This window comes from Pinus tabuliformis, chromosome 9 (genome assembly GCF_031772625.1).
Source record: "Pinus tabuliformis cultivar Carrire ecotype Pingquan chromosome 9, CPIR1, whole genome shotgun sequence".
NCBI classification, from domain to species: domain Eukaryota; kingdom Viridiplantae; phylum Streptophyta; class Pinopsida; order Pinales; family Pinaceae; genus Pinus; species Pinus tabuliformis.
In genome coordinates, this window is record NC_142307.1 from 1,851,506,226 (window position 1) to 1,851,529,202 (window position 22,977).

The following is a 22,977-nucleotide window of genomic DNA, read 5'->3' on the forward strand; positions in this document are numbered from 1 at the left end:
AAAGTAGTTACATTAATACTTATGAAAACAAATAAACTACCCCATAAGTTTGTTAAAGAACATAAAAAATTGATATACTTATCTTCATCTGAAAAATTGGTATCAATAAATAATAATTGGTTCACCATAATATTGAATGCATTTAGATTAATTGTCATTGAGTTTCCATACTTCATCATCATGTTATAATTTTTTTTCCATAGGAACATTTTTTTCACCAGTTACTTAGACTAATACAATGCCCCTAACTTGTTCAAAAATTCCTTTACAGTAGCTTCTCCTAAAACAATCTATAATACTGAATCTGAGAGACACACTAATATTGTGGTCTTTTCATTTTTATCCAACTTAGTTTAGTCTTCTGTCTACATCCTCATTGAAGTAAAACTTGGATTAATAATGATCCATTGATCTATTTCCACCAATAGATCTACCATTTTGAGCTTCCATAGCTTAAAATTTTCTCATTGAATTTTTTGATATCTATCTTTGAACTTCTTTCCATTTCCTCTAACCACAAGAATCAATTATGCTGATCTCCCGGTGTAATGGGGCCTTCCACAAGAACAAGAAAAAACCCCTTAGCCACAAAAGTGACCCCTTGAATCCAAAACTACTTTGATACCAAATGTAGGTTTTAACACTATAAATTTAATTCCTACAAACAAATTCTTAGTAAAACAAAAGAGATGAAATGGTGTGCACACACATTAATACATAATTTTTATTTTCAAAACCAAAACTGGGAGAACTAGATCAATATATTCATCTTCATACATTAATACATATATCCAATTCATTTACCTTATGTTAGAATAAAACCATTGTTCCATAACTAGAATTACAAAACAATCGGCTAAATCACCATGTGTCATACAACAACTAAAATTGAAAATCATGTTTTGAAAACTACCAAAAGAGACATAAAAAATAAAAATTGTTTTTAACAAGGATGTTGCCTTCAAAATGCAATGTACGGGGGCTTTACCCCTTGTAAAAACCTTGAGTAGGGGGAACTTTAGCACCCTACCCCATTACAGCCCCACTGAATAGGGGTTTTTTAATCCCCCTCCTCCCTAGTTGTCCTCAACACAATGTACAATGCATGGAGGTTGTTGTCCAAAGAATATAACACATACCAACAAGATTAAAGATATATTTTGAGATATGATGTTAATGGAAATTAAATGAAAGATGCTAGCTCCACTAACCAAGGTATAAATTATGAAAATGAATCAAACCAAAGGTAAAAGCCCTCCTATTTCCAAATGTTAAATGTGGGAGGTGGGATCTCAAATATTATAGCTTTGTTGAAAGAATACTCCATAGTCTCCATAGGATGGGGGCCCATGAAAATACTAGGATTGGATGATGATAAAACAAAAACCACTATATTCTACACTCTAGATGTGGGATGTGGAATGCTATAGTGCACTCAAAATAAAATGTAGAGTACCCTATACATTGCACTCCACATTCTACATATGGAGTGTATGACTATAGAAAGCAGATCAAATGAATACGTCCATAGGTGACTTGTGCTTGAAGTTATCTGTTTACTAAAATTGGAAGAAAGTTATGCAATGCATTTGACATTCTTAATATCTTTGTCTCCCTAGTTGAAAGGTAAGGTAGGAAGACTATGAACATGTTAAGAAGTGAAAATGGAAGTCATGAGTATTTGTTCAGTTGGTTCAATTTTTTATGCAAATATTAGGGAATTACAATGACAAATACTGCCTCACACACTTTGATAAAAATGGTGTTGATAATGGTGTTAAAGAGAGATAGAGTTGAAGCTTGATTGAGCCTAAGCATGAATTATGAAAGTGGAAGTTTGTTTGAACAAAATATTTTGTGTTGAAGTGGTTGCTACAACAAATTATTTGACCAATAAATTACCTATTTCAATTTTGGAAGAGAAGACACCATAAGAGGCTTGGAGTGTAGAGAAGCACGATGTTTCACATCCCATACTTTTTGGGTGTGAAGCTTACATGCATGTAATTGAGGTGAACATTAAAAATGTTGAAAACAAAACAATGAAGTGCATCTTTATTGATTATACAAAAGGATCCTAACAAGAAATTAGTGAAGTGCATATTTATTAATTATACAAAAGGAGTCAAAGGCGAAAATATTTTATTTTGTGTAAGAGCTAGCATAACCATAGTTAGAATTTAATGTTCAAGGACAAGAATCTTGTGAAGATCAATATGAATAATGTGTACTCATTGAAAGAGTATAATGTGTAACAATTTTATATTTAACTGAATTTAGGTTTTTGTGATCCATATCTTATCTTTTTGGAGAAATCACGTTAGAGAAAATTCATCAACACGTTTTGAACCATCCAGTGTGGTTCGTCGCCATGACAAGATGGAGAATAAGATCATGGCACCATATTAAATAGAAACCCAATGTAGAGACCCTTAATATTTTAACGGCTATATTAAACAGTTAGTTTTGGAAAAAAAATTAGGATGTTAAAATTAACTCAAGTCAAATTTTGAAAAAGTCAAATATTTAGATGAAGAATAAATTAATTTTTTTATTAAAATATAAATAAGTAGGAATTAAAATGAACTAATAAAATAATATTTTATAATTTATAATGAAATATTTATATTGAATTATATTAAAATTAAATTTATTAATAAGTTATGGTTAGATATTAAGTCAAATATTTAGATTCAAGAATTAAATTATTTGAAATAAAATACTATATAAAACAAGGGCTACATAGTAGCTAGTACCTATGGCTTACCTTACATATAGCTTAATGAAAAAATATTCATCACAAAAATAAAATAACTCATAAATATTATATTATTGAATGCCGTCACCAAGAATTAAGAAATATGACTAACTAATATTCTTTATATCAAAATACATATATCTATATGTGTGTGTGTGTTATATTTTTATTAATATATATAATTGTATATAATTAAACTTATTAAAATATGTTTTTAATATAATAATAATGTCACCTTAAATTGAAAATATTTTAAAAAATTATAATTCATGAAAGTAGAAATAATAGAAAATAAATAAATAAATCAAAAAATTAAATAAAAAAGAAATAAAACTAACTGCAAAAAGTCAATAACTAAGGAATGGAAGTTACTAAACAAACCATAATAAGACCTCAACCAATCACCTTACAAATAAATAAATTTCAATAATAATAAAAATAATAAAAATTGAATTCCTAATGTTAACTAAGGATACTCAGTCAAAGGAAAAACTAAATGTGTTATACCATGCATGTTGCAGGTATAATAATATAATATAAATTATTTACTTTTAAATATGAAAATAATAAATTCAAGTCAATCTTAAAACAGGGTCAAGACAAAAACAAAAACAAAATAAAAATAAAAACAAACCAATAATAATAAATTTCTTTGAAAAAAAAACCCTAAAAATCATATAGATTTTTAATCCAAGTATTAAAGAAATAAAATAAATTTGAAATCTTTGTCAATAAAATAAAAATAAAGTTATTGACCAATATATATTATTTAATTTAATTTAATTAATTAATTATTATATTCATTCCATTATTTTATTTTATTTTTATATTATATATATAGTGTTAAGGGTCAAATAAACACATTACAAAAGAAAGAAATGAAAATCAACTTGAAGAAAATCCACTATTATGACCGGAAAATATGCGTCATAAACATTTTCAAGTCAATAAAGGGAAGTTTTTGAGAAAGAGCCTTTATGAGAGAAACATCATAAACATGTATGTTATGAACTAAATAATTTTAGTTATTTATATTTATATTCCATGATTAGTCAACCAAGAAGTTTTGAAGAGGATATTAATGGTGAAGAATCCTCTCAATGAAAGGAAGTCATGAAGAAGAAGTGAAGGCCTTGCAATAAAACCAAACATTGCATTTATAGGATTTTCTTAAAAAAAGAAAAAGAAAAAGTGATTGGATGCAAATGGGTATTCAAGAAAAAGTTTAATGTAGATAGTTTTGTGGGGTGGTATAATGATCATTTGCTAAAAAAGTGGTACTATCAAATAAAGGGTGTTATACAGTTTTGTGGAGTGGTATAATGATCATTTGCTAAAAAAGTGGTACTATCAAATAAAGAGTATAATGATCATTTTTTAAAAATGTGGTACTATCAAATAAAGGGTATTATATTAGGAAAGGAATTTCTCTTAAGGGACTAATATGGCCTCTGTCAAGTTTGTTGTTACTATTGATATCTTTTTATGATTTTGAGGTGGAGATAATTGACCTGAATACTCCACTTCTTCATCATGAGAGATTAAAAAGAATCTTTCATGAAGAAACATGAAACTGATAACATATAGTATTTGAGGTATAAGAGAGAGAATACTTGGTGTTTTAGTCAAATATGTCACTGAATGGATTGAAGCAGTAGTCAAGTTAGTAGTACCAATACCAAATATGTTATAGGAAATGGGTTGTAAGAATTGAATTATAGCATTGCATTTCTTTCAAACAAGAAGGTGATAACTTCATTATGCATGTCAAATTTAAGAAGAGATCATTGAGCAATTATTGAGAAGATACTCAGGTAACTATAAGGAAATTGTGACTATGTTATTTTCTGTCAACAAAATTCATATGCATGAGTTTAATGATGTTGATTAGGAAATTTATGTGGAAGCTACAAAGTCCATTGTTACATATATATTTACTTTATTTGAAATATTATGAGTTGGAAGTGTAAGAGGTAACAAGTGGTTCCCATTCCCCTACAAAAGTGGAGTATATGGTAGCTTCATAAGCTTACATGGCGATCACTTGGTTGCTATAGTTATATAATGATATTGGATTTGAACATGGACATGTGCTTTTTTTTTTTTGCTACAATTAGAGTGTAGGTGTTTCAATAAAGAATCTAAGTTTCATCCCCACATAAAGCAAATTATGGAGAAGTTCCACCACATTAGAGAGATGGTGGAGTCTAGTTAGGTAAATACGTCCAAGGATAGGAGTCACCATGATGTAGCAATGTCATTAAGTAATATAATGGACGAAAGAGAATTTACTTAGTGTAGAAGTAATGTGGGGATTCAATCTTGAAGTAGAAATTTTGTACATAAAAAGATGTAGAAAAAATCACTAGATTGCATTTTTGTGCTTTAAAATCATAATTATTTCATAGTTATGTTTTTGATTGAGTAAAGAAATTCTGTACAACCCATACACCGGAGATGTTGTAGTTACGTTAAGTAATAATAATAATAATAAAGTAATAAAAATAATAAATCAATTCAATTTGCTTTGTTATATTACAATTTTTTTTTATTAATAAAATTAGAAACAATTTTTTAAGAAAAAAATCATAATATGTAAATCACATGAAAATAAATTTAAATAATAAAGATTCATATTTATAACCATGATATTTCAAAACATATAATTAATAAATGTATAAAAGCTTAATATATATGATTAATGAACATATAATTAGAAATAAAAATATTTGTTTTGAATCCTCGATTGGGGTGAGAGCTGGGACAAGGGCGTTGATGGGATCTATGCCAATGGATTTCTGAGGCAAGGAAACATTACCAGGATGGTTGCGAGAGGGATAAACAATGCTCGAGCTCAAGATGATGTAAGAAAGTTTCTCCTCATAATCAGCCTCTCTGTGAGTATGCTCATATTATCAAATCCCCGCACACCATGCTCCTTGTGCATTGTATGTATTTAAAAGGGTTGTTGATGTTAGGTTCAGTCACGTCATTTTGGTTTAGAATAAAATTAAGTCTGGAAATTCGAGGAGAAGGGGTTGGTTTGTATGACAACCTGTCTGGGGGTTGGTGGCTCTTTACCAAGAAACTCACCACTATTCTTAGTAACTTGTCGTTCCCTGGGATCATGTATGTTGGGGATATGTATCTATTGTGGTTGCTAGTCGATTGCATGCTTGTAACCATCAATAACTTGAAATTTTATATGCACCCTCTGGACGGGTTGACTCAAGCCAGATATGTGGGGGAGGTACTATGCATACATTCTGTTTCCTCTCTCCAAGATGACAGGGTTCTTTATAACACGTGGGTCAGACACATTGAACACACAAACGATGATTGTGTGGGGAAATCACTTTTGTTTTGGTTTATTCATTATCTTTGCAATGCATTTGTTTCTCTAGACTCTGCAGGTTCACACCTTAGTTTGGTTCTCTAGTTACTCCCTCTAGGCCAACCTCCAAAATTTAAGTGTGCAGCCAGGAAAAGGAAATTTGAAGAAGGGGCATTTGTTTCCTTGACGATTTTCAGGCTCCTTCCTTGTTGCATTCAACTGCAGGAGATGGACTGACCCGTATCACAGTGGGGGTGAGCCCTAACTGTTGGTTGGGGACACAGCCGTGGCTGTAGGAGGGAACAATCACAACCCACCAGAAGTTGAGGTCCTTAGAGCAACAAGAAAGAAAGAAAGAAAGAAATTATTTTAACGTCCACGAGGCTAAAGATAGCCTATGGGACAGATTGCTTCTTCATCTACTTGATGTATTCGACCCTTTTTTGTGAAGCTTCACAATAAATGCTCCCGTCTTCTCGACAAACCCCTCGTTAAATAGATTATCCCAAGAGCTAGCTGCCAGCGTATCTGCATAACTTTCCCTGTTGTCTTTGAAGGCCTCACATTCTAAAATGAAATGTTTTTCTGTTTCCACTTTTCCGGAAGAACAAAAAATGCTTGGTCTCAAATGCGACCAATAGCTATAGGACCAACACCCATCCTCGAGCTTGCCAGATCACCATTGGGTGGGAAACTAATATCAGGCAGCAGGTAGATAACAACGAGTAGGAGATTAATGAGTGGAAGGATGTTATTCTAGACCTTGACCATACTTGTGGTTGTCGCACTCAGTTTCAACAGACCCTATATCTTTTCTAGATAATGAAGAATCTCTTATCTAAAGCTTCGATAACCACTTTTATAGGAATCTCAGGGCCAATAGAAGAATTACACGAAATTCACAAGGAGTTTCAGCTTATCCAACACCAGATCCAACAACAGAACACTTGCCTTGCATGCACGAATTGACACGTTCCTTTCCTGCCACAAACTGAGCTGCCGATCTCAAGTTCCAAAGACCCAAATGGTATAAGGCGTATGGTCAATAAGAGTTACAAAGGCACTCAAGTATATTTAGCCTTACTGAACACTCTTAGACAATTCAGATTTTGGATGGCTTAAATGGTCTACAAAGGTAAGAGATGAATTATAAATTTTTAACATTTTATTTCTATGCTAATAAAAAATGACATTAGTAATTATAAATTAACATCGATTTTACCATATAGATTAAAATAATTATTTGTATTCATAACCATTACATTTAAGAACTTCATATTTAAATTTAATTAAATTAAAAAAAATCACAAAATATGTCAAAAGAAAATACAATTGATATTTTTAGGAATGAACATAAATTCATGTTAATTCCACATCTACCAAGTGCAATGAGGAAATCAAATCTCTAGCGTAAAATGAATGAAATCTCTTGAAGTGAAAAACCTTTCTTCAAGTTTTGCAATCAAAAGAGATTTACATATTGATAAATTTGATTCCTCTAGAGACTTCATAAATCCAAAATTAAGATGAATACTCAACACAACTTTTATAGGGCGAAAGTCAAAAGATTTTGTTTTTGAAACACCTACTCTTGAGGCACTTGGAGTCAAAAAGCCATCACATGTCATGAAACAAAATTTACAATGACTAATTATTTTTGTTTTAAAAAAATTATAAAATCATATATATATATATATATATATATATATATATATATATATATATATATATATATATATATTCAATTATAGTTCATGGTGAGCAACTCAATTGGTGATAGCCATATTATGAAGTAATATGTAAACTATGAAATTCAAAATTAGTTTAATTGGTGATAATCATGTTATGAAGTAATATGTAAACTATGAGATTTAAAGTTTAAATTTTTTTGTCAAACAGAAAAATATAATAATTTTTTAATTATATTTATGCACGTTAAAAGTGAAAAATACATTATAATAAAAATCAATAGAAGTAAAGGATCTTAAAGCATATTATTATGTTTAAAAATAAAAAGATAAAGAAGGGTAAACTTTGACTATAAAATCTCCAACTTTAAAGTGTTAAACAATTGCTTTAACCTAAATTGTTGTGTTTGATGGAATTGGGGATCCAAATATGCGGGCAGTAAATCAGGAAGACCCGCCAGATCGGCTGTACGAAGTTGAAATGGTTAAGCATAGCAGCATTAACAGGTATGGTAAGTCAGACTTTAATTACATTTCAGAAATATTTAGAACAGCCTTAGTCTTACATTTCAGAAATATTTAGCACAGCGTTAGTCAAATGTCATTGTCCTTACCCCAAATCATATTACTATTACTATCCCTTTGTAAGTCCAACATTACAACGAAGCTATCATATGCTTTTAATCTAGTTATTACTAATTTGTCCTGCGAGTCATACATGATATGTCAGTTACTAATTAGTAGCTCAGTAGAAACTTCCATTAGTAGCTCAGTAGAAATTTCCATGGATACTGTCCACGCGGAGCACTTTGACTCAGTCTAAGACATGAAGGTGTTAAAATTCCATAGGTGGTCGAGAGTGACCGTAGTAGTGGGTTGGTTGATTAAATGTGATGGTTTAATATATACAATCTACTCGTCCTATCCCAAACATAATATCCTTCTAGAATTCTTAAAAAAAAATTAATTGGTGCCCTCACCTTTCATGAGAGGTGGCCACTGCACTGCCTTCAATATTCATCGCGATCGTACTATTATCTTAGTACATTAACCAATAAAACCTTACGTTGTTTTAACTGGTTAACCCAACGATCGCTGCTATTGTCTATATAAATATGTGAACCTCAGTGTCTCTCTAACGGGCTTCCTCCATTAAATAATGAGTTGGAATATTTTATGATAATTACACATATTGTCTTCCTGCATTAAACAAGTGCTGCATGCAGCCGGTAGTCCCTTCCTATATAACCGAAAAATTAGCAAGTTGCCGATGTCAAATCAACAGGATGAGACATTACCATTGGCCGGTAGTCCCTTCCTATATAACCGAAAAATTAGCAAGTTGCCGATGTCAAATCAACAGGATGAGACATTACCATTGGTACAATTTGTGTGTACACAACTTCGAAAATGGAAATATATATATATGGAAATTGAAAAACATAAACGCTATATTATATCGGAAGTCCTATATATAAGTTTTTGGCATGAAGTAGCTTCCGAACATTAATATCTTAAAGCTACACTGAAAAAGCTTTACTTTCAGTGAAAAAGAATATGATTAACTAACAAGTTACCTTTTGATGCACAGGAATGACATCTGATAATTGATTGTTTAAACCAAGAGCAAGAGATATTCTTGAGTTACCATTTAAGAATATGTTGAAATAATGACAACCTTTCGCTAAACTAATCCGAACAAACCGAACAAAAAAGCTTCAATCTGCCTTCCCCGAACAAACTTGCTATCTTCCTTGAAAGATCTTGCTGCTTGGATGGCGTTGCAAATTCAATGTGTAATTCGTTACAAAAATTTCAGTTAGAAGTAAAACATATATTTCAAGATTGTTAAAATATTTTAAATGGTTATTACCTGATGTTGCTCTCGCTCATGCCCATTGCAAGAAACATACGTCTGAATAACATTTATTGCCCAGTCTTTAGAGCTGGCAATAAGATTGGATCACATCTGTTTCATAGCATGCAAAAAATTTAAGCAAATTGTACAGTTAACAATAAACAGAAACATAGGTAAAATAATACCAAATGCAATACAAACCTCTGCGGTGCTGAGCCCTCCTTTCATGGCTCCACGTTTGAGCTTCATTTGAGCTTCTTCTGACATGGGAGCGTCATCCGAACTCATTTTTCCTACCAGATAATTAACTACCTTATACTCTGGGATCACCCTTTTCACTGGTTGATATCTCTATTCTATTCCGAACAATCTGCAACATGATGTGCTCCATTGAGACAATGATATATATATATATATATAAATTAAGATATAAATTCTCCAAATATAAATATATAAACTTAAAAAAAAAAAATTGATTTATAATTAATATATAATATAATTTGAATGATGTAAATTATTATAAATTAGAAAAAACTTAAATAATTAATTTTGATTTATAATTTAAATAATGAAAATTGTTAAAAAAATTTTTAATATTAAATTTTATGATAACAAATTTATGACGGTGTATAATGAAATTGAATTTTTTTCTAAATAACATTTAAACAAAAAAATTGATATCATTATTTGTTTTAATGTGTTTTAAATTATTAATAAAAAGTAAATAATGAATAATTTCATTTTAAAAGAATTTTTTGAGGTTTATTAATTTGATTTGTGATATGATATTAGAAAAAATAAAAGGTTTGTTTTTTAGTATGATATTTGTGGTGATTAATATGGAAATAGTTTAATTTTCTATACATAAAAAAATGAAAAGTTTATTTATATGATGATTATTATGGAAATAATTCAGATGTATAAAGAAGAAAATGATATTTGTGATGATTACTATGGAAATGGATTAATTAAATAAAAGGAAGGAAGAATTTTGAAATTTGCATTTGAAAAGAAATATATTTTATATTTTATATATATATATATAATTTAATTTTGTAAGAGAAAAGAAATATATATATATATATATATATATATATATATAGAAATTTATTTTTGTAATATGATATTTGTGGTAATTGATATGGAGGTGTTGTAATCCTCTCCACACATAAGAAAGGAAAAATTATTTCTGTGATTTAAAATGTGTAGTAATTAATAGATAATTTCATACTTTTGATAATTAATATGAAAATTTTCAACTATGTTCTATTGGATAAGCTTTAGTATTCGAACGACATGCAGCATGACACGTATTATATAACGCGTCCATTTCATATATGGGTACTTGTTTATCCACCACGTTTCACTCTGAAACAAATATTCATGTTCGAAGGGTACAATCACATAAAACTATTTAATTAGAAATTATTGAATAATTTATAAGAGTGTATTTTTTTAAAAACAAAATATTAAAATAAATTTTTAAATGTGCACTTTATTAATGTCAGTGGAACTTTCCAATTTTAGATCAAAATTCCATAAATAGATATTTATGGTTAAGTCTGTGTAATATTTAGACGATAGCTTTGCAAATTTTAAAAATATTTTAGAATTTAATGAGACTAACTTCCTACTCAAAATAATAATAAAGGTTTGGAAATTTACTAAGACCTACAGGTTGGGAAATTTACTAAGACCTACAATTTAACAAGATATCAAAACCTTGACCGATATTAGATTCCCAAGTCACCTAGGAATTAGGGTGTTGGAAGAACAGAAAAACCCCATAGCACTTATAATTTACAAAATTCATAGATTAAACCTATGATTCAAATAAATCCTAAAAACATATGCAAATAATGGTAAAGGTTTTGTATTACTAAGGCTTGCGGGTAAACACAACATTCAGTGTCTTCACCACAGGCTACCAGGGGACTGTGAAATGGCAACCCTAAAGGAGAACATCGGAAGGGCTTGGCTCTTGAGTATGTAGTAAGTCCGAATGTGTAGGATCGAGAAGCAAACCCAAGCCATTTGTGGTAAAATCACCACAGGCTACCAGAGGACTATGAAATGGCAACCCTAAAGGAGTACATCGGAAGGGCTTGGCCCTTGGGTATGTAGTACGTCCGAATGTGTAGGATCCGTAATGGAATTCATGGCCCTTGTACTCAGTCAATAGAAAAAAAACAGAGGCAATAGGCCTAGTACAAATAAAATGCAGAGTCAAGACCAACATCTTTATATGACAATGGCAATTTCTGATGAGTCGGTGTAAAAGAAAAAGGAGGTAGGCCTCGTAGAAATAAAATGCAGAGTCGAGATCAGCACCTTTATATGAAAGGGGCAGGGAAGTAATCGGGGCAGGGAAGTGACTTCACATCAAGGAGTGCTTTAATAAAGCACCCGATCACCCTCTATCCAAAACCCATGTACATTTTGTTTTGAAAATTGAAAAAACTTTCCATATCATTTTAAATATATTTTCCAATGCCATTGAGTTCTATGACCAGTGCTCTCTAATTTCAATGAAAGTTTATTTTTTCTTTAAATGACCCATTGTGTTTTTTTGTTAATTGTTTTAAATCCTGCATGGATGACACTAATGTGTGGTTGTCATGTAATTTTCATGAATATACTCTCGACCTATTCAGATGCTTTTCCTGATAGTTCATTTTTATATCGAACTCTAAACACTAGGCTATTTAAGCATTTAAGGAACCTTGCATCCCTAACAAGTATTCAAGGCCTTTATAGTTTAACAATGGTTCTAGATATCCTCAAAGTTTTTCTGTTATCTAACAAAAAAAACCTTCATAATTAAAAATGTTATGCAAAATTCATGTCAAAAGATTGTCAATCCCAGTCTAGTTGCAAAAATAAATTTTATGGATATCCCAAACAATCTATGAACATAAAAGGCCCTGCTTGCAACCAAATTAGCTGGTAGTTAAAAAAAATAGATACCAGGAAATGAGATCTTCGAATGTCACTGATTGTGCCAGGCTTGCGAACATAAGTGCTGGTGTAAATACGACAAAAATGACCTGTTGAGAAGCACAAACAAAAAAAGCCTATGATTATTTAAGTAAAAACCTTCATAGGCCACTACTCTGATCTTGAATGAACAGAATTACTGTGTAGACAACCTTTTCCCCTTGATTGTACTTGTATCCTATGGGCACAAGTACCTATCATATTTTCTGTTTATTTATTATTGTTTACTTTCACATGTTAATTATTCCAACTACTCTCACTAAATAATTCTGTACTCCTAACCGTATTATGTTAGAACATGCAAGGCTACATCTTGATAAGAAGTAGCTGGCAAACTAGAAAGAAGCAAAGCCAACAAGCATTAGAAGTTCGTGTATACCATGGTAATAGCTATCCTTCAGTATGTTTATGCAGAAGGTTACAATTTACAAAATATACGACCTTTTACGACTAGCAATACCATAGACTTGATGACAGTTCTCATTTACAGCACACAATTCCATTTTAATATGTATGTAAAAATGTAATATGAATATTGGATATCTCAGAAGCTGCAATCCTTTACCTTATTCATATGTTTTAGACAAGCTTCAGTAAGCACGCCAACATACTGAGTTGACAGAACGGCTCCAAGACCACTTATCAGAAGAATCTTCACAACTGGCATGGATGCCACAGTTAGAAGGTCCCAGAATGCCATACTGTTTTCTAAGTTCTTCGTTCTTTCTCCTGAGGTTTTTGATGAATACTATTGGCAGTACTCAGAACCAATGCCTCTCTATGGTTTCATTCATTTGCAGTAACTCCATACTAAATGCAAGCTTTTTGTATGGCAGGTGAAATCCCTTGCTAAGCCACTGTGTGAAGCTCAATAAACGGGCAGAAGTATTCCTGTAAAAGAGAGATTAAAAATTTAGCTTGCTCTAAAACCAGGATGACCTGTCAAAGAAAAAACTAAGCGACCCACTTTTTCATTTTATGAAGGAACAGAGTGAACAGATTAACATGTTAGCTTACTCTAAAACCAGGATGACCTGTCAAAGGAAAAACTAAGCAATCCACTTTCTCATTTTATGAAGGAACAGAGTGATAGCAAATTTCAATCCTTGTAATCCAAAGATTCCAAACTGAACAATGGAAACAGAAAATTGGCATAAGTTACTTCCAGATAGCCCTTCAGCTTCGCAGGGCCAAACGACCATGCAATTTAGATCGTGGTCTAGCATTTACAGAAATTTACTTTAAACCTTGTTTCCAGCATACTTGTATCAAAGTTACAATCCAATCAGAGAAATTTACCATAACTGAAGCAGAGATAATGGTTAGAGACCCAGATTTTCTTTCGTTTCCTCTGCTAATACTATCCACCGTACTCTGTGGCAGGGGAGGATCCGAGCAACAGGGAATGGAGCCTTAATCACCATTTGAGCCTAGTGAGCCCGACTTATAAGATATTGTATAGCCTACTGATAAGTCCAATTTTCTTAGATTCTTGAAAAGCTCCAAAGACCATTTTAAAGAGTTGCAAGAGAAATGACAGTCATCTCGAAATACCAACCTAATGACAAGAGTTAAGAGTAAAGAGGCTCAGATAGTCCAACGGGGAAATTACGAGAGATCTGAAGTATACAGACAACTAGTATTCTTTGTCCCAATTTCGCAGAGTTTCACAAGCATGAAGCATCTTAGAAGATAAGCGACATCCAATGATACCACTAACTTTGCAACTTATAATTTTGAGATTTACACCAGGATTGTCTTCTTTCTAATGGTGAAAATGCCTATAACAATTCCTAGTTTGAGAGCCAAGTGCCCAATCAGAGCAATTTACAGGCGCTGAAACAGGGATGATGCCCCTATCGTATTATCTTAAGCTGAAATTCCTCTCTAGATACTCGGATTTTCTTTCACCTCCTCTGCTATTACTGCCCACTATACTCTCCTATACGTTGTGGGAGGAACCTACCAACAGGGGATCAGGGCCTTCATTACCACTTAGCCTAGTGAACCCTACTTATAAGATATTGTATAGCCTACTGATAAGTCCTATTTTCTGAGATTCTTGAATAGCTGTAAAGATCATTGTAAGGATCGCAAGAGAAATGACAGTCATCTCCAAATACCAACCCAATGACGGGAGTCCAGAGTAAAGACGCTCGCACAGTCAAACGAGGGGTTTACTAGAGATCTGAATTATATAGACACCTGGTATTCTTTGTGCCAGTTTCAAACAAATGCAAAGTTTCGCAAGCATCAAGCATCTTACAAGACAAGAAACATCCAGCGACACCACTAACTTTGCGACTTAGAACTTCGGGATTTACACTAGGATTATCTTCGTTTTAATGCTAAAATTGCCTCTAGCGATACATAGCTTGAGAGCCAAGTGCCCAATCAGAGCAATTTACCCGAGATGAAGCAGGGATGACGCTCCTCTCCTATTATCTTAAGGAGAAATTCCTCTCTAGAGACCCGGATTTTCTTTCACTTCCTCTACTACTACTGGCCACTGTATTCTCCTGGAGGAACCCAGCAACAGGGGATTGGGGCCTTAATCACCATTTGAGCCTATTGAGCCCTACTAATAAGACACTGTAAAGCCTGCTGATAAGTCCCATTTTCTGGCATTCTTGAATAACTCCAAAGAACATTGTAAATGATAGTGACAGGATTGATAGTCATCTCCATACAGCAACCTGATGATAAGAGTCGAGAGTAAACGGCCCACACATGTTAGAGAAGGGAATTACGAGAGATCTGAAGTATATAAACAACTCGTATTCTTTGTCTCAACTTCTGACAAATGCAGAGTTTCGACAGCATGAAGCATCTTAGAAAACAAGTGATATCCAATGATACCGCTAACTTTGTGACTTAGAGCTTCGGGATTTACTCTAGGATTATCTTCTTGCTAATGGTAAAACTGTCTATAACAGTACATAGCTTGAGAGCCAACTGCCCAATCGGAGCAATTTATTTATCGGAGCTGAAGCATGGATGGTGCCCCTGTCCATTTTCCTTCACTCCCTCTGCTATTACTCGCCACCGTACTCTCCGGGAGGAATCCAGGAGCAGGGTATTGGGGCCTTAATCACCATTTGAGCTTAACGAGCCCTAATAGTAAGACACTGTAAAGCCTACTGATAAGTCTATTTTCTGACATTCTTGATTAGCTCCAAAGACCATTGTAAAGGATACCAAGAGGATTGATAGTCATCACCCTACACCAACCTAATGACAAAATTCAAGAGTAAAAGGCGGACACATGTCAAATAAAGGACTTACGAGAGATCTGAAGCATATAGACAACTGGGATACTTTGTCCCAACTTCAAACAAATGCAGAGTTTCGACAGCATGATGCTTTCAATCTGAAGTATATAGACAACTGGGATACTTTGTCCCAACTTCAAACAAATGCAGAGTTTCGACAGCATGATGCTTTCAAACAAATGCAGAGTTTCGACAGCATGAAGCATCTTAGAAGACAAGTGACATTCAAACAAATGAAAAGTTTCGACAACATGATGCTTTCAAACAAATGCAGAGTTTCGACAACATGAAGCATCTTAGAAGACAAGTGACATCCAATGATACCACCAACATTGTAACTTAGAATTTTGGGATTTACTCTAGGATTATCTTCTTTCTAATGGTGAAATTGCCTATAACATTAAATAGCTTGAGAGCCAAGTGCCCAAAAACTTCTATCCTATGTATTACCTTGAATCTATCTTTACTGGACGAACCATTAAGGACAGCTGGACCTATTTCATAGGCACGGATCCATGGTTTTGGATTGTGACTAAACTTAAACAAACTAATACCGTGACATTATGTTTTCAATATTATCCCTATATTCTAATAGTGGACATCTGTCTCTCCAACATAGTATGAGTTTTTCTTCTTTTAATCTGATCCAGAGCTCTAGATGATCGAGTTGGTACCGAAAAACAAGCGGGCACAGACTGCAAATCACTCTCAAATAGCCAATTGCTTGAAAAGCATAAGTAAAACTAAATACCGATCTTCAGCATTAACGAACCACACAGTCTGAAATTACAGGCCAATAATTGCAAATTTTACAGGATTGTAGCGCTAAATCCTAATCTGTTATAATCTTCTCTTTCATGGCAGAAAATAATTAAGAAACGAAAATGAAAAGCGAAAATAATCCATTACAGAGCAAACCTGCATCAGAGGAGACGAAATCCCCGTGCATTGAGAAGTTTGCGCCTCTAAACGGGCGAATTTGCTTGCCCGAAGAATCATATATCATCTAAATGAAATGATCTGACACAACTTTAAGTAGGTGAAGCATGCAAAGGGAATCGATATACAACTCTGGTTTCCACGACATAAGATAAGACACTGAATGGTGGATTCTAATTATTTAGAGGGTATCAAAAATGATCTCGTCGTCCTCGTGTCCTCAGATATAGCAAGCTCAATTGCTCAGTAACCACAATATCCGGAAATCTGGTGGTTATTATTGTGTAATGTTAATAGTCATTGCCATTGCTATATATACACCACTATTGCTCAGTAAAAACACTATTGTGGACAGCATTTAATGAGGGTTAATGATTTAACGGCATTAATGAGTGTGAATGATTGGTTGCACAGTATCCCGGCGTTTCAGAGAAGGATCCAACTTTGACAGTGTATCTCCCTTGTAGTTGTGGTTCCCAAGTACTGCCAATAAAACCCAAATTTCAGAATTCTTTATTAAACCTATGCCTTTAATATTCACATTAACTTCAAATATAAAAAAACCATGCCAACGAGTTAATCCAAGAACAATTTCATGCCCATGCTCGCAATGCAGAGGGCAAACTCAATACTGGTAAGAAACTGCTTAATAACACGCAGTTTAATTAGGAATTTGCAGGGTCTGGTGCTGAGAGCTGTACCAAGTTTCTCTCTTTCTGTAGTTCTATATAATGGAAAAAAAGTATGATAACGACGATAAGTACCCAAATGCCATGGCTTCTGAAGGCTACTGGCGGTATAAATGGCAGAGAATGACTGCTCAAAGCTTTGATCATCTGTTCCATTCAACCCATCTTCATAAAAATTATCTCCAGTTGAAATGACAAAATCGATATTCAACGGTTGGGCGATCTTCCCCATCTGTTACAGAGTCAGATATTAAGACATTATACATTTTAATCAGAAAACTCCAAGCAACTGCAGACAAACAATTGAAGTAATGAACAACGAGTATACATTTTAATCAGAAAACTCCAAGCAACTGCAGACAAACAATTGAAGTAATGAACAGCGAGTGGGAGGCAGCGTGCCTGTGCAGCAACTTGGGACTGATTGTATAAACCTTTTCTGCCCCAGTCGCCCACCACAAGGAATTTGAGAGGATCGGCAGCCATGATACAGTTGCTGGAAAGTAGTAGGAATGCCGTGGAGAACATTAAAATGCAGCGCCAGGAGTAGTGTAGAGCAGCTTGAAGCTCCATCGCCATTTTCAGTGGAGGCCTGAGAGGTCGCAGACGGTGGTAGCCAACTGCCTGAGAGGTGAGAGGTGGCAGCTGTATAATAAACTTTGCATGCGCCTAAGTTTCATGTTTCTGGACTTTAGATAAAATATAACTTGTCACCACATTTTTAAACGAGCCATCCAAACTTTGGTTAAAAAAAAAATTGGATTTGGAAATTCAGTAACCCGGAAATAAGACCTCCAATATAAAACTTTGGATAAAAAGCAAAAAAACATCCAAGCTCTAAAATAAAACTTTGGATAAAAAGGAAAAACATCAATTTAATGCTCCGGTCAACTCAAATTAATAGAAAGTCAACGCCTGATCGAACGCTATTAGTCCCAGGCAGGGACTAATAATGAGATGGAATATTTTATGATATTTATGTGAATACATGGAATATTTTAGGATAATTATGTGAATACACATACTAATGGGACGAATATTTTATGATGATGGTATGAATATAAATACATAAATACATGGAATATTTTAGGATAATTATGTGAATACACATACTAATGGGATGAATATTTTATGATGATGGTATGAATATAAGTATTTATATTAGAATAAGGTTTTCCTAAATTTAATATAATTATTATTTATGAATAATAAGAATTCAATTTTTATGAAATATTTTAGAATATTTTTAGTAGTACATAGAAATAAAATATTGAGATTTATTTCCAAAATAGTTATGTTTTGTGATTAATTAAAAATTATGATATGAATAATTGTTATATGAAATGAGTTATGGCTTTTGGTATATGGTATTGATAAATTATTCCAAAATAGTTATGTTTTGCTTTGGTTTTTTTAATCATATTGATTAATTAAAAAAATATGATATGAATAATTGTTATATGAAATGAGTTATGGTTTTTGGCATATGGTATTGATAAGTTATGATATTGATCCATAATATTGTAACACAATTTGTTTACATATTAATAATCTCTATGGTAAAGTAGGGATAATTGGAAATATTTTTTTGTATCTAATTATCATGCAAATGACCCTAAATAATTGTTTCTAATGGTGAAAAGTGAAAGAGTTTTTCATGATTAAACAAGGTTCAATTCCCATGAGAACTTCTCTAGAACCATAAATGCACTTGTTTAAAACAATTCCTTTAAATTACTTCAATATTAAGTTTATTAGAATTTTTCACCATTAGACAAAGTTCAATTCCCATTAGAACTTCCCTAAAACCATAGGTTTAAAATAATTCCTTTAAATTACTTCAGTACTAAGTTCATTATATTATTCATATTAATATTTGTTTTATTTTTAATATTCATTATATTGCAAAACTATTTTTAATCAATTAAATTAAATTATATATATATATATATATATATATATATATATATATATATATATATATATAATATTTTAACTAATTATTTTATATAATTTTCATGTCTTTATAGATCAACCAGAACGGCTTAACGTTAAGGGTTTTAGGATTGACCCCTTGACTTTCTAATTTGAGGTGTATTTAGCAATGAAAACTCCACCAATTAACGTAACCATTCCAACTTTTTATTATTAATTTGTTTTGAAATTAAATTATATAATTTAGGGTAAAATTAATATTTTATTTTTTAAAATAATTTTTTAATTATATAAATAATTTAAAAAGTCTTTAAATTAGGTTAATTTTATGATTAAAACATGTTACTCAATTTCAAATATATTTGTACTTATTTTATTTTAATTAAATGTTCTATTTTTCAAAATTAAGTTATATGGGGAAGGTGAGAGGGCATGGGCTTGAGGAAACAATAGAGCTTCACTGTTGTTTGGAGATTTGTCAGATTGTTTGGAAACTTCAAAGAGGGTGTGGTAGGAAGAACATGCATAACTCATTGTTAGGCCAAACAAGATGCATTACTTTCAGTGTCATGTTGGTGGTATGACGTGATCAAAATCTGTTTCTGAGAAGGTGGAGAAGCTAGAGTTATGGATGACTCACTTCGAAGAGCATGTACAATGTTCCTTCCATCCACCTCATCCTCCACAGACTGCTCGAACAATTATGCTTCTATTACTTCCCATGATTGAGCATGGTTACAAGTGTTTTACTTGTTTTATGGGTTTTTTTTGGTGGTTTTGACCTCGTAAATTGTGCACTGTGTCTCTAACTATTTTTTGTTTCTTTGTCATATATTGATCGTAGTGGTCAACAAACTGAGACTACCTATATTTTGCTATTATTTTGATAAATAAATAAAACTTATACTTAAAAAAATTAAATTATATAATTTTTAGTAAAATTATTATTTTTTATTATTATAAAATGTAATTTTAATTATATAGATATATTTAAAACATATAATTCAAACATATAATTTTAACCTATTTTTACAAAATTTCGAACAGAATTGATAAAAAATAAACCTACAAAATGGCCAAAAGTGAGTGGAGTTAAACTCTTATTTTTATATCTATGCAACGCACTCGTAGTGTTAGAGCAATCCGCTGTTATAGAGAGCACGAAAGTCTATGTTATCAGCAGCAAGGAGGAGATCGAGTGGACTCAGGTCACGGGTCGGTTATCCGGGACTCGTGTCCCTCTGATGGCCACATGGAAGAACTGGCTACGGATGCAGCCTGCCAACGGAATGGTGGTACCACAACTTCTGCAACGATGTATTTTTCTACCGCATTGACAAAATTGCGATTTTGATTCCAGCTTTACTTGCCCGTATACTGTGGCATTTTTAACGGAGTAGTACCCTTCTTTTTTTTTGTGTCCACCAACCTCCTCCTCGTGTCCTTTTCCATTATGGTTTAGGTGTGATTGCTGGTAAACACCATGCATGATGTCACCATGATTTCAAATTTCAACGTTTCTATTATGGTCGAGCTGTGAATGATGGTACAGACTATGCATGATGTTGTTATGCATAATGCTAAACACTATGCATGATGCTGTTATTTTGTACTCACATTATGATTTCAAATTGAGTGTGAGAATAAAATTTTGAAATAAAGTGGGAAGATATTTGGGTTTCTTATTTTTTTAATTTACATATGTTTTGTGAGGTTAGTGTTTAACATTTAAAATGTATCTGCTTGAAGTTATAGTTTTTTCTGACGCATGTGTAACTCCATTAATTAGGAAGACAATTATTCTTAGTTTGACAATGGAAACAATCTCTACTTCAATGCTGTTCCATCTGTCTTTTAATATTTTCCATTTGTTTTCTAAGAATGTAAATTTCCAAGTATCAGTGATATATAGTTTATTTCCATAGTTTAATTTGCAAAGATATATTTTTCTTTTTCTTTTTAAATTTGAATAATTTATGAGATTCTAACTTGAAGTGATAATAGAACAATATAATTTGAAAATTTCTGTAGATTTAAAGTGAAACACTAATAATAGTAAATATGAGCGATAATAATAATAAACAGTTTTTGCAATTTTAAAGATAAGGGATAATAACAGATAATACTAATAAATATTTTTTGCAGCTTTAAAGAGGAGCATATTATATGTAACTTGCTCACCGTAAATATTTTCTCTAGGATGCTCATAGACAACTTTAGACTTGTCTTTTTGCAACTTTGAAGAGGATCGATAATAATAATAAATATTTTGTGCAGCTTGCTCATGGACAATGCTTGACTTATTTCGTGTAAAAAATTTGGCATAATGGTAAGAGTTGGTGTATAGGTATAGTGTCATCAATTTTTATTTTTTTTTAAATCACCTAAAATCTTCAAACATGTTAAACATATAACCATATTTTTTTATAGTTCTCTTTAGTATTGGAATAAATAGCTTTCATACCCTAAGCTGAATTATCAAACTATGAAAGGGTGAACAACGAGAGTAGTCTTTCGTGAAAAAAAGAGGGCACAATAGAATAAATAACTATGATTGCCAACTTATAAATAAATATCAAAAACCTCACAGATACAGTGTAATTTGCAACATGAAAAACATAGATTTCAACAAACAATACTCTGCTAATTAAATTTAAGTGAGAAAACTTTGAAAAATTAAATTGTCACTTAAATTAACGATAGATCACAATAAGCATAAATTATGATGAAATGCACTATTTAAAAAAATGATAAAAAATGCATTAAATAAAATGGTTCTAATGAAAAATAAAATTAACATTAAATAAGATGATTCTAATAAAAAAAATAAAACTATTATTATAAAATCATAGTTTAATTCTAATAAAAAAAATAAAACTATTATTATAAAATCATAGTTTGATTTTTTATTACAACCATTGAAATATTATTGATTAAATAATAGCTTGTTTTTTATTAGAACCATCTTATTTAATGTAATTTATGCGTAGTGTGATCTGAGATTAATTTAAGTGACAAGTTAATTTTTCAGAGTTTTCTCATGTGAATTTTCCAGAGTTTTCTCATGGACATTGCTTAAATCGTGGTTTCAGGACCAATTGGTGTTGCATAATCTATCCAAGTAGAGCATTCTGAGTCACGTAGAAACGTGTTATACGAACATGTTAAAATTTGATAACTAGTGTGAGTGTCCGTAGTGGTAGGTTGGGTGATTAAGCGTGGAAGTTTAATCAGTTTACAGGTTACAATTTTAGAATTTTTCATTATTGCCGTCTCAATCCTTTTCCTACTATGTTCACTGTCTATAGTTTGTTTAGTCTTTTCTTATAACTGTTTCCAATCTTGCAAGTTATTATCAATATTATTTGAACCCTTTCCATTTTATGATTTTTCATTTAAATGTCGAATTCCAAACATCGAATAAAAAATTTATTAGAAAACAAAAACAATTTGATCGATGCTTTACACTTCAATAAGATATGGCCACTGGAGATTCATGTATCATTA

At 31.9% G+C, this 22,977-nt stretch overlaps 2 protein-coding genes across 3 annotated transcripts; both read right to left on the bottom strand.

Annotated features, from left to right (window-relative positions):
• Window positions 1-9,837: 9,837 nt before the first annotated feature.
• On the bottom strand, window positions 9,838-16,958 carry LOC149156241 (protein PIN-LIKES 7-like). Of its 2 annotated transcripts, XM_089438026.1 has the most exons (5): window positions 13,876-14,020; window positions 13,653-13,762; window positions 13,201-13,526; window positions 12,606-12,685; window positions 9,838-10,008 (listed from the first exon to the last, which is right to left on the bottom strand). In XM_089438026.1, coding segments are annotated over exons 3-5 (216 nt in total). In that variant the 5' UTR covers window positions 13,336-13,526; window positions 13,653-13,762; window positions 13,876-14,020; the 3' UTR covers window positions 9,838-10,007. The 2 variants fall into 2 exon arrangements, with proteins under 2 accessions (XP_089294152.1, XP_089294151.1); XM_089438025.1 differs by lacking the exons at window positions 13,653-13,762; window positions 13,876-14,020 and adding an exon at window positions 16,826-16,958.
• Window positions 16,874-18,064, bottom strand: LOC149156242 (purple acid phosphatase 8-like). Its single transcript, XM_089438024.1, has 3 exons — window positions 17,938-18,064; window positions 17,611-17,767; window positions 16,874-17,329 (listed from the first exon to the last, which is right to left on the bottom strand). Exons 1-3 carry the CDS (start codon window positions 18,061-18,063, stop codon window positions 17,232-17,234), a joined length of 381 nt encoding a protein of 126 aa, XP_089294150.1. The 5' UTR covers window position 18,064; the 3' UTR covers window positions 16,874-17,231.
• Between the last annotated feature and the right edge of the window lie 4,913 nt (window positions 18,065-22,977).

Bases quoted from the DNA above. Each gene is read 5' to 3' on its own strand.
- LOC149156242 (XM_089438024.1), bottom strand. From the start codon at position 18,063: ATGTTCTCCACGGCATTCCTACTACTTTCCAGCAACTGTATCATGGCT. The intron at 17,768-17,937 runs GCACGCTGCCTC...ACTCTGTAACAG, and splicing joins AGTCCCAAGTTGCTGCACAG to ATGGGGAAGATCGCCCAACC. The intron at 17,330-17,610 runs GTACTTATCGTC...TTTTATTGGCAG, and splicing joins TCAGAAGCCATGGCATTTGG to TACTTGGGAACCACAACTAC.
- LOC149156241 (XM_089438025.1), bottom strand. From the start codon at position 13,335: ATGGCATTCTGGGACCTTCTAACTGTGGCATCCATGCCAGTTGTGAAG. The intron at 12,686-13,200 runs GTAAAGGATTGC...GCTTCTCAACAG, and splicing joins GTCTAAAACATATGAATAAG to GTCATTTTTGTCGTATTTAC.